At 32.9% G+C, this 12,846-nt stretch overlaps 1 protein-coding gene across 1 annotated transcript in view; it reads right to left on the bottom strand.

Annotated features, from left to right (window-relative positions):
* Positions 1 to 4,803, bottom strand: part of LOC141347431 (SH3 and cysteine-rich domain-containing protein 3-like) — a 12,191-nt gene extending 7,388 nt beyond the window's left edge. Inside the window, exons 1-3 of the mRNA XM_073852453.1 lie at positions 4,787 to 4,803; positions 4,450 to 4,528; positions 889 to 1,048 (exon numbers count right to left, since the gene is read on the bottom strand). Of these exons, the coding sequence (XP_073708554.1) occupies positions 889 to 1,048; positions 4,450 to 4,528; positions 4,787 to 4,803 (256 nt within the window). The remainder of the gene's footprint in view (positions 1 to 888; positions 1,049 to 4,449; positions 4,529 to 4,786) is intronic.
* Positions 4,804 to 12,846: the final 8,043 nt, after the last annotated feature.

Raw genomic sequence — 12,846 nt, 5'->3', positions numbered from 1 at the left:
TGTATACATAATAAATATACACAGTAAACACCCATTTAGTATGTTCACATAAACTTTTATTTTGGATGCGATTAATCGCGATTAATCGTGTCCCAGCCCTAATATATATATATATATATATATATATATATATATATATATATATATATATATATATATATATATATATTTAGCCATTATCATTATCACATAAAAAAGTTTAAATCCATTGGCTGGTGCCATGCAACAATATCCGTTTTTTTTTTTTTTTGGTTTGTTTTTTTTTGCCATTTTGATTACAAATTTGTTTAACCAAAATTTTACTACAAATACCATAAAGTGTAGCAAACCCTTTGTTAATTTGCGGTTACCATAGTTTAACTATAGTAACCATGGTTTTTAGTGAAAACATGGTTAATTTTTGTAAGGGCCATATTGTTGCTAGCCATAGCTCCCTCTAAACTTGTTATAAAACAATGTGAATATTTGTCTGCTAAATTCCAACTCTTTACAACAGTTATGTAATTTTGATAATTTTGCACCAAACTGACTGGTATTGATAATATTTGCAAGCAGTTTAATGCTTAACTAAGTAAACAAAGACAAAACTACAATAGTCTATTTACAAATGTATCTGACCTCTAAATGAAACAACTTGCTTTCCAGTAAATTTCATTATACTGTATATGAATATGAAGTGCACGAAACCCCTGCAATAGTGGAGGTATCTGAAGCAAATGGCTTTTCCCAAACTACGCATGATCGGTGACCTATGCAAATTCTCAAATAGGCCACGCCTGCCTGGTGACGCAGTATCGATTACGCTGTACTGAAACCCCTGGAAAAAATTGCATCCCGGTGGCAACCCTAGAGTGAAGCGCACAAGCATCGTTTGACCTCTGAACTCACGCACGATCATCCGCGCGCACACGTCGCAGAACTTCAGCTTCTTGCAGTAATGGTCTCTGAACTTGTGCGGCTTGTCGTTCACGGGGCGGAGCGGCTCTGGAGGCGGCGGTTCCTCCTTCTCCTCCTCCTCCTCCACTTCTTCATCATAGAGGAAATACACCTGGAGGACGTTCAAAACACACACACACACACACACACACACACACACACAGATGTTAGCGCATGATAACCAGCTCAAAGGACATTTTAAACAAATACAGTATAAACTGGATTAAGTTTGTCAAGATGAACTTTAGGTTGGCTTGAGAAAGCATAGTTTGAACGTTTAAAGCAGCTGTAAAAGATTAAAGTTTTGAAATTAAGATAGATAGATTAGATGATTAGCATGTTGCTAGCATGATTAGAATGTAGTTAACATGTTTAATATGTTTCTAGCATGATTAGCAAGTTACTAGCATGTCATTGGCAAGTTTCTAACCTAATTAGCAAGTTGCTAGCATGATTCTAGCATGATTAGCATGTTGTTAGCATGTTTCCATCATGATTAACAAGTTTCCAGCATGTTTCTAGCATGATTATCAAGTTGCTAGCAAGATTCTAGCATGATTAGCAAGTTACTAGCATGTTTTTTAACATGATTAACAAGTTTCTAACATGTTTCTAACATGATTATCAAGTTGCTAACCTGTTTCTAACATGATTAGCAAGTTGCTAACCTGTTTCTAGCATGATTAACAAGTTGCTAACATGATTCTAGCATGATTAGCAAGTTGTTAGTATGTTTCCAACATGATTAACAAGTTGGTAGCATGTTTCCAGCATGTTTCTAGCACAATTATCAAGTTGCTAACAAGATTCTAGCATGATTAGCAAGTTGCTAGCATGTTTTTTAACATGATTAGCAAGTTGTTAACATGTTTCTAGCATGATTAGCAAGTTGCTAACATGATTCTAGCATGATTAGCAAGTTGCTAGCATAATTCTAGCATGATTAGCAAGTTGCTAGCATGTTTCTAACATGATTAGCAAGTTTCTAACATGATTAGCAAGTTGTTAACCTGTTTCTAGCATGATTAGCAAGTTACTAGCATGTTTCTAACATTATTAACACATTATTTACAGGTCATTACCATGACTGACAATTTACTAGCATGTTTCTAGCATGGTTAACAAGTTGCTAGCATGTTTCCAGCATGTTTCTAGCACAATTATCAAGTTGCTAGCAAGATTCTAGTATGATTAGCAAGTTGCTAACATGTTTTTTAACATGATTAGCAAGTTGTTAGCATGTTTCTAGCATGATTAGCAAGTTGCTAACATGATTAACAAGTTGCTAGCATAATTCTAGCATGATTAGCAAGTTGCTAGCATGTTTCTAGCATGATTAGCAAGTTACTAGCATGTTTCTAACATTATTAACACATTATTTACAGGTCATTACCATGGCTGACAATTTACTAGCATGTTTCTAGCATGGTTAGCAAGTTGCTAGCATGACATTAGCATGACTGACAAGTTACTAGCATGTTACTAGCCAAAAACGCTTAAAATAGCACAATCTGGCAACACGGAGCTTGTGCCTGCGCCCTCACTCTCAGCTTTCTCAAGTGTTGCCAAGTCTGCAATTTTCCAGCGCAATTGGGTTATTTTAATACTTGTACACCCTGGTTGTATTTATGTCCACGGGTTAAAGCGACCCCAAAAATGTGATATTTAGCCACTGGAATGCAAATTTTACCAGGGTAACCCAGCCAAAAAAAAAAAATGTGTATCTTACCTCCATAACGCAATTTTAATAGGGACCCCCCATTGGGCCAGTTTGGACTAGCAATTGGGCAGGTTTTATTGTGAAAATCTGGCAACCTGTCTCAACTTAATTATACATGTAGACAAACAGCAAATTAGTCATTTACTGACAAATAATCTCATGTTTTTTGCGTTTGCCTTGCCAAATGTGGTATCCTGTGAGCAATAAGTGCAAGGCAGTGTTGCCAGATATTGCTATTAAAACAAATTAAAAACGAAAAACAAATAAATGAACTGAAATGAGTTTAAATCTTTTGCAAATAAGATAAAATAAAGATATCAATAACCCCAAATTGCAATTTCCTACTTTATTAACTTTCTAATGTGCCCAATTAAGTCCAAAAATGCTTACAATAGCTTAATCTGGCAACATGGAGGCTGCACCTGCGCCCTCACTCTCAGCTCTCTCAAGTGTTGCCAAGTCTGGGATTTACCCATGGAATTGGGCTATTTTAACACTTTTGCTGCTGGTTGTTTTTATGTCTACAGGTTAAAGTGACCCCAAAAATGTGGTTATTTAGCCACTGGAATGCAAATGTTACCCAGGGAATCCAGACAAAAAAATGTGTATTTTATCCCCACAATGTAATTTGGAATAGCAACTGTGGGGGGGATTGTGAAAACCTGGCAACCTAGTCTGCCATCATCTCCAAGAGATCATTTGCACACCACAGACACAAACCATTGTTGTAAACTGTCTCAACTTAATTATATTTGTAGACAAACAGCTAATTAGTCATTTACTGATAATAATAATCCCATGATGTTTTTTTGCGTTTGCCTTGCTGAATGTGGCATCCTGTGAGCAATAACCTGTTTGTGGTCTTTTTTAGATGACATCAGTTTAAGAATGATGCAGTGTTGCCAGATATTGATGTTAAAACAAATAAAAAAATGAAACCGAAATGAGTTTAAATCTTTTGCAAATAAGATAAAATAAAGATACCAATAACGCTAAATTGCAACTTCCCACTTTATTAACTTTCTAATACACCAAATTAAATAGAAAAGTCAAGGCCAAAATCTTTAAAATAGCTTAATCTGGCAACATGGCCTGTGCCCTCACTCTCAACTCTCTGAAGTCTTGCCAAGTCTGTGATTTTCCTGTGGAATTGGGCTATTTTAACACTTGCCGCTGGTTGTTTTTATGTCTGCGGGTTAAAGCGACCCCAATAATTTTATATTTGGCCATTGGAATGCAACTTTTTCCAGGAGAACCGAGCCAAAAAATAAATTAATTAACCCCGCAATGCAATTTTAACAGGGACCCTCCATTGGGCTAGTTTTGAGTAGCAATTGGGTGTTTTTTTTGTTTTTTTTGTAAAAACCTGGCAACCTTGTCCGCCTTCGTCTCCCAAAGATCATGTGGACAAACAGCAAATTAGTCATTTGACCTCATAGCTGGCTACAGCCATTTTTATGACCTGTTTCATTTATGTTTGACTGACAAATATGCATCACTAAGTTTAGTAGTTTATGATAAAACTGTGTAAATGGATGAAAATTTACATGCAATTTTAATACATCTTGAATTTAAGCCTAAATATTTGTTGGAGTTCTCTTGCTTATTTCTCCAAACTAAGCCTCCGGATAAACTGAATCTCATGAATCTCCAGAACGTGTGACAATAAGAGCAGCTCTGTCACAGATGTTCATTGGAAACTGGAGAACATCGTTTTGGAAACAGATCTAAATCTAAGGCTGGAGGCTGGATGTCATGTTGTATTTTGTGATGATGGTGACATCTGAACCTACGGTATTGTCCTCCTCTTTGACCACGTTATCCGGAGCTGGAGGATTGTCATGGACGTCTAGCGAATCCTTGTCATCCAGTCTGGAAAACAGCAGAGACAGAGCTCATGAACGACACAAGAGAGATTAGAGATTCATGAAGAAACAATTTGTGTCTCACAGGAAGAGCTTATTAGTCAGTGACATTATCAGCTCAGTGACTCTCACACATCAGCAGATGACGACTTCTTATTCACTAGACACATTGAAATATTTTTCCAAGACTGGAGAACACATTTCATGTAAAAATGCCCTACTTCTCAGTGATAGTGTGAACTCTAGGAAGAGGAGAGCGACATACTCATCATTCTGGCTCATCATCATCCTCACAGCGGACTCCTGCAGATCTCTGATCAACCAGCAGAGAGAACTAAAGAGAACAAACCACACACACACAAGCCACTGTTAAAAACATTTAAAACAATTTACAACAATACATATATTTATAAATAATAATACAAAATTAAGATAAAATAATGAAGACACAAGTAACTACTAAAACATTTTTTGAAAAGAGCAAAAAAAATGAAAATTTTTGTGAGCTACAAAATAAAGAAAAAGTAACTCATTAATCCCACTTAAGATTTCTAAAAGAAGGGTATGTTATTGAGTCTATTATCAGCTTAATCTATCAACAAGAGGCACAATCACAAAACTATAAATCAAAATCATTTTTGTTCTTTTTCAGCAAAAGTGCTTGACCTTCAGAAAGTGCTTTTTGTCCTTCAAAGGAGGTCAAAGTAAATATTAATATTTAATATCTTAAGTAGCACGGGTATATTTGTAGCAATAGCCAAAAATACATTGTATGGGTCAAAATGATCAATTTTTCTTTTATGCCAAAAATCACTTGGATATTAAGATCATGTTCCGTGAAGATATTTCGTATATTTTCTACTGTGAATATATCAAAACTTAATATTTGATTAGTAATATGCATTGCTAAGAATTTAATTTGGACAACTTTAAAGGCGACATTCACTGTATTTTGATCTTTTTTTGTTCACCCTCAGATTCTAGATATTTAAATAGTTGTATCTCAGCCAAATATTATCCTGTCCTAACAAATCATACATCAATTGAAAGCATATGTATTTATTCCCAGCTTTCAGAGATTATATCAATTTCAAAAAATTAAATTGACCCTTATGACTGGTTTTGTGGTGCAGGGTCGATATAAATAAGCAAATAAGCACATTAAAATGTATATTTTTAGTTAACATAATAAAATAATATCAAATATGAAAGACACATATTAGATAAAGTAATAAAGTAACTACATTTTTGTAGTTACATTTACATTACATTCCACATTTTTGGAAAAAGGAAAATTTTTGTGAGCTACAAACGAAAGAAAAATAACTATTTAATCCAATTTAAGAATTGTTATTGAGTCTATTATCAGCTTAATCTATCAACAAGAGGCACAATCACAAAAATATAAATCATTTTTGTTCTTTTTAAGAAAAAGTGATTGACCTTCAGAAAGTGCTGTTTGTCCTTCAAAGGAGGTCAAAGTAAATATTACACAAAATATTCAGGAAAATTTGAAAGAATCTGGATAAAGTTCAAACCCTCAAATATGATTTTTATTAGAACCTAGCAATAAACTTTAAATAAACCAGTCTTAAGTAGCACAGGTATATTTATAGCAATAGCCAAAAATGCATTGTATGGGACAAAGTAATCGATTTTTCTTTTATGCCAAAAATCATTTGGGTATTAAGTTCCATAAAGATATTATTTTAAGATAATTTCCTACCATGAATATATCAAAACTTAATTTTTTGATTAGTAATATGCATTGCTAAGAACTTCACTTGGACAACTTTAAAGGCCATTTTCGCAGTATTTAGATTTTTTTTCTAACAAACTATACATCAATGGAAAGCTTATTTATTTTTAGCTTTGAGATGATGTCTAAATCTAAATAAAAAAAAAAGACCATTATGACTGGTTTTGTGGTCCAGGGTCACTATGAATGTAATTAATATAATTAATGTATATTTTTACTGTGAATATATCAAATTTAATTTTAATTAGTAATATGCATTTCTAAGAACTTCATTTGGACAACTTTAAAGGCGACTTTCACAGTATTTTGATTTTTTCTTTTTTGCACCCTCAGATTCTAGATTTTAAAAAAGTTGTATCTCAGCCAAATATTACCATATTCTATCAAACTATACATCAATGGAAAACTTATATATTTCAAGCTTTCAGATGATGTATAAATCTCAATTTAAAAAAAAAACCTACCCTTATGACTGGTTTTGTGGTCCAGAGTCGAAATCAATTAGCAAATAAGCAAATTAATGTATATTTTTAGTTAACTAAAATAAAATAAAATAAAATAAAATAAAATAAAATAAAATAAAATAAAATAAAATTAAATTAAATTAAATTAAATTAAATTAAAAACTTCATTGAACAAAAACTATGAATCACAGTCCGAAGGATCCTGAGATTTAGTTTGGAAGCAAATGCTGGTTGTTAGTTTTTGTTTGAGTAACTTACATATAAATGAAAGAATCTATTGAGTCAGTCATTTTTTTATTAACTCCATTACTTTAATAAACTAAACATTTTGTTTCTAATAGTACTAAATTTGTACCCTACACTCTTAAAATTAAAAGTGCTTTAGGTAGTGATGCCATAGAAGAAACATTTTAGGCTCTACAAAGAAGCATTCAGTCAAAGGCTCTTTGAAGAACCATCTCTTTCTTACCTTTTTATAATCTGAAGAACCTTCTTTCTCCACAAAGAACCTTTTGTAAAACAGAAAGGCTCTTCCGATGTTGAAGGTTCTTTATGGAACCATTTACACAAAAAAGGTTCTTCTATGGCATCGTGAAGCACCTTTATTTTTGAGAATTTTTATTGTATTTATTTGGATGGATCAATATCCATCTCTGTCCAGATTCATTATCTTACAGTACTACAGTTTAGAGCAGAAGACATCTTTTCAGACATTTCAGCGCAACACATGAATCTCAACACACTCAAAATCTCTTCTCAGATGAGGACAAAATAAATACAATAAGACATTACTACCTGGGATCTCTCTTTCTAGAATTCCCTTGGGTCTGGAGTAACTGACTGACTGTGTGTGGACTAATGCTGGTTTAGAGTTGAATCAGTGATCATTTCTTACCTTCAGCAGCAGCTCCAGTGTAGAACTGATCCTCAAAGCGTGTGGTAAAGCTGGTTCTAGTTCAGATGACCCGCTGGAGAAACAGCCGTCCTTAAACACTTAACAGTTGGTGGATTCAGTCAGCAGCAGATCTGTGTGTTTATTTAGAGAATTCCAGCAGCTGCACCTGTCCCAGACTCAACTACAGCTGACTGCAAACCACCTTCATCACCACCACCATCATCATCGAGTCACAAAACTACTGTGAAGATGCCATGTTTGTTTGTTTTAGGATGTGCGTCATGGTAGTACCGTGCCAATGTAATACCATGGTAAAAGTACAATTAACTGATACATAATGTGCTTAAATGTTCATTATTCCATATAAGCAGTGTTGGGGGAAACGCATTACAAGTTACGTAATAATATGACTTTTTCCAAGTAGCTAGTAAAGTAACGCATTACTCTTTAATTGACAAGAAAATATCTGAGTTACTTTTTCTCCCCATTTATTGATTAAAAGCTCTCATGTCCCCATGTTGAGAGAAATTGTAAGATGTTCCTTTAGTTCTAGAATAAATGTGAACATGCATTAATTCATCTCACTCACTAAAAAAAAAAAAAACAGATACAGTGTTCCTCAAAATCAATAAAAACACTGAAATTCAACACACACCTGCAATAATTAAATGTTTAATAATACAAATATCCTTTATGTATTTGATCCCATTTTATTATTAACGTCTTTACTGCCGACCTTCGATGATCCAATTCATCCATACTAATAAGCAGAAATTACTCAAGATAATCTAACATTTGTTTCCTTTTTTTTTATTGCTGAAGAGTTGACATTTTTTCTTCTGTGGTCTACTGTACAGACGGAGATTTACTTTTCTCTAAGCCTGAGGCTTTTGCTGTGAAAAGGCTTTTACATTTGACAAAAATACAACTTTTTATATTAAAAACAAACAAGCAAGCCCTGCCCAGATTTAAAAAGTAACGCAAAAATAACGTAACGCATTACTTTCAATAAAAAGTAACTAAGTAACGTAATTAGTTACTTTTTTAAGGAGTAACTCAATATTGTAATGCATTACTTTTAAAAGTAACTTTCCCCAACACTGGCATATGTGTGACCCTAAACTACAAAACCAGTTAGAATTGTATTTTTGAAAGTTGAATAATCAAGCTTTCCATTGATGTATGGTTTGTTAGGATAGGACAATATTTGCTTGAGATACAACTATTTGAAAATCTAGAATCTGAGGGTGCACAAAAATCTAAATATTGACAAAATCACCTTTTAAGTTGTCCAAATGAAGTTCTTAGCAATGCATATTACTAAACAAAAATTTAATTCTGATATACGGTAGGAAATTTACAAAATATCTTGATGGAACATGATCTTTACTTAAACCAATGATTTTTTACATACAGTAGGAAAATTGCTCTTTTTGACTCATACAATGTATTTTTGGCTATTGCTACAAATATACCCATGCTACCTAAGACTGGTTTTGTGTTATATATAATTAATGCTTTATTCTTCAAGAATGCATTTAACTGATGAAAAGTGTCAGTAGAGACATTTATAATGTTACAAAAATGTCCATTTCAAATGCTTTTCTTTTGAACTTTCTATTCATCTGTGAATCCTGAAAAATAAAATGCATCAGTTTCCACAAAACAACTGTTTTCAACATTGATAATAATCAGAAAAGTTTTATAGATCATAAGGAAAGGGTGAAAACAGGACAAAATGAATTTGTTCAACTAGTGTCCTTGTTTTTTGAGGTTCATCTGTTGTGTTCAGCTGTTTGACGTTGAAGCATCATTAAGTGAAACGGTTTGGAAAGATGGTGTTGACGTGATGCTCAAATCCAGAAATACCTCACAGCTGTGCAGTTTTATAAATCATCTGTTAGTTACGGTTCTCCAATCTGATCAAGCGACAGCACTGTGACATTTCAGTCTTTCTATCAGTGTTCAGTGATTCAGATCAGTGATTGCAGGACGATTTCTTTAAGTCACGCACTGTATGTTACTTGACTAGAACATCTTGTATATCGAACTCTTGTATAAAATCAGCATCCGTGCCGTTGTTCTGAATTTGAGCACGGCTGTGATCACCTGTCGTCTAAATATAGAGCTCACTCACGTCATCACGGAGTTACTCAAACTGTTACAATCCTCAGAAATAAAACCGTTTCTATAGCAACACTCAATGTTGCAACCTGCAAATGCAACTTAATGACAGCAGAACGTCATCACTACATTAACTCACCACTAGATGCACTCTTTTATTATTTAAATAATAAAAATATGTGCAGAAGCTGATACCTGTTCACCTTTGACGGTTGAAACAGATACGTCACAGCAGTCAAACGGCAGAAGTCCTTACATTTCAGCTCCTGACCTGTAAATTATGAGTTCAAGTCATTTTTATAAATCAAAAACTAGGTGACAGTAACTCCAGCCTGATGTGAATGCAGCATTATTACACCATACTGACATCTGTAAATGTAAATATTGCAAATGTGAATTTACACTAATCTTCCCATAATGTTATACATTAACATTTTAAGGTTACATTAGTATATATGAACAATGAAAAATACTTGGGACACAAAGGGTTTAAGCATAAAAACAATAAGTGTAATAGTGCTTTAAATTGTTGTTTTTCCTAAAAAAAAAAAAAAAAAACTAAAATATTTTCTGTTCAATTTAATTGCATTTTTGTTTTTGTTTTTCCGAGCAAAAAATAAAAATATCATACATTTTTCCTTAATTTACAGAAGACACCCACTAAAATGTCATTCAGTGCAACAATCTTGTCATATCTTGGCATATTTACAGCAAAATTAAATTTATGGCATATTAAAAAATGAATTACTTTCGCCCCAAATACTAATTAGTTGTAATTCTACATTTTTTACAATTCGCCATTATCCTAGGTTTAGCCCATCTGTCAGCATGCTTCTATATTATTTTATATATTTTAATATGTACAAGTCAGAATAAGCATGTTGTTTGAATTTTTACATAAATATTGTTACGCTGAATGACAATGTTACATTATTTCAACCAAATTTTGACATTTTATTCTCCACTTTACTTACATTTAATGAGCTTTCTATGGACATAAAATCACTTTTGTAAATTTCTTTTGATCTTAACGTCTTTGACCCACTTATAAAGCATTAAACCTTAGTTAATATTAATTTTAACATATGTTAATGAAAGTATTTGTTGATGACCCAAAGCTAACATTAACTAACAATGAACAACTATTTTATGAACTAATGATACCAAAGATGAATAAATACCATTGCAAATGTATTGCTCATTGTTAGTTAATGCATTCAATTTAGTTAACTATTGGGACATCACTAAAAAAATATTACCATTTCTCTTTACATTTTAACATTAATGCTGTTCTTTTGAACTTTCTGTTGATCAAAGAATCCTAAAAATGTATCACTGTTTCCTTAAAAATAAAGCAACACAAGTGTTTTTAAAATCACATCGGTTAGCGTATCAGAATGATTTCTGAAGGATCATGTGACGCTGAAGACTGGAGTAATAATGCTGAAAATTCAGCTTTGCATCACAGGAATAAATTAATTGTGAATAAATATTAAAATAGAAAACTGTTGAAAATTGTAATAATATTATTTCATTTATTTTTATCAAATAAATGTGGCCTTGGTGAGCCTAAGAGACTTTTTTTTTCCAAAACATTAAAACAAATATATACATATACTAACTGCACACTTTTGAAAGCTATTGTATATTGCGATGCATTCACATTAATAAATGCATTCATGCAGAAGAGTCAAATTCTACAATACACCAATGCTTTGTGTTTAAGCATTAAGTTCGGTACCTTACTCAGCTGTTCTTGGTTAATATATCACAAAAAGAAGCAAAAAGTACTACCATAGTATTATCAGAAGTAGTATCAGTTTTCAGTGTTGGGGGAAACGCATTACAAGTAACGCAAGTTACGTAATAATATGACTTTTTCCAAGTAACTAGTAAAGTAATGCATTATTTTTTAATTGACAAGAAAATATCTGAGTTACTTTTTCAAATAACACCAGCTACTTTTCCCCCATTTATTGATTAAAAGCTCTCCTGTCTCCATGTTGAGAGAAATCGTCAGTAAGATGTTCCTTTAGTTCTAGAATAAATGTGAACATGCATTACTTCATCTCACTCACTAAAAAAACAGATACAGTGTTCTTCAAAATGAATAAAAACACTGAAATTCAAGCAAACCTGCAATAATTAAATATGTTAAATAACACAAATATCCTTTATGTATTTAATCCCATTTTATTAACCGATGTCTTTGCTGCCGACCTTCCATGATCCAATTCATCCATACTAATAAGCAGAAATGACTCAAGATAATCTAACATTTGTTTTCCTTTTTTTTTTAATTGCTGAAGAGTTTTTTCTTCTGCGGTCTACTGTACAGACGTCAATTTACTTTGCCTGAGGCTTTTGCTGTGAAAAGGCTTTTACATTTGACAAAAATACAACTTTTTATATTAAAAACAAGCCCTGCCCAGATTTAAAAAGTAACGCAAAAGTAACGTAACGCATTACTTTCCATAAAAAGTAACTAAGTAACGTAATTACTTACCTTTTTAGGGAGTAACTCAATATTGTAATGCATTACTTTTAAAAGTAACTTTCCCCAACGCTGTCAGTTTTTGCCTTTATAATTCAGATTTTTTTCATAACTTTTGTCGTAGAATGAAATCCGTGAAATTCAGGAGAAGCGTGAATTAAAGTAAACAAGTCTTGATTTGATTTCTGATCAATCAACGCTCTCATTTCATGCGATGTAACAAAGTCAGACGCTGCAGGAATCTTTGAGTTATCTTTTATATTTTTAAAAACAAACAAAAAATAACAGATTAAATGGAATTTACAGTAGACATTCGCAATCATTGTGCACTTTTAAATACCTCAGATACTTTCTGCACAGCTGTCAACGGAAAAACGCAAACACAACGAGGAGAGGAGGAGGCGGCGCGAGAGAGGGGAGCAAAGGGCCGGGAAAAGGAGCTTCAACTTATCCACGGGAAAAGAATCACTGAATATATAGATTATTTCTTATAATCCTTACATCACTTATATAAATATACTGAACCGAGAAAAGAAGATTCATCTGAGAGAGAGAGAGAGAGAGAGAAAATAAACAGCGCGATACAGAA

Source organism: Garra rufa, chromosome 12 (assembly GCF_049309525.1).
Source record: "Garra rufa chromosome 12, GarRuf1.0, whole genome shotgun sequence".
NCBI classification, from domain to species: domain Eukaryota; kingdom Metazoa; phylum Chordata; class Actinopteri; order Cypriniformes; family Cyprinidae; genus Garra; species Garra rufa.
This window is presented reverse-complemented; position numbering and strand designations above follow the sequence as displayed.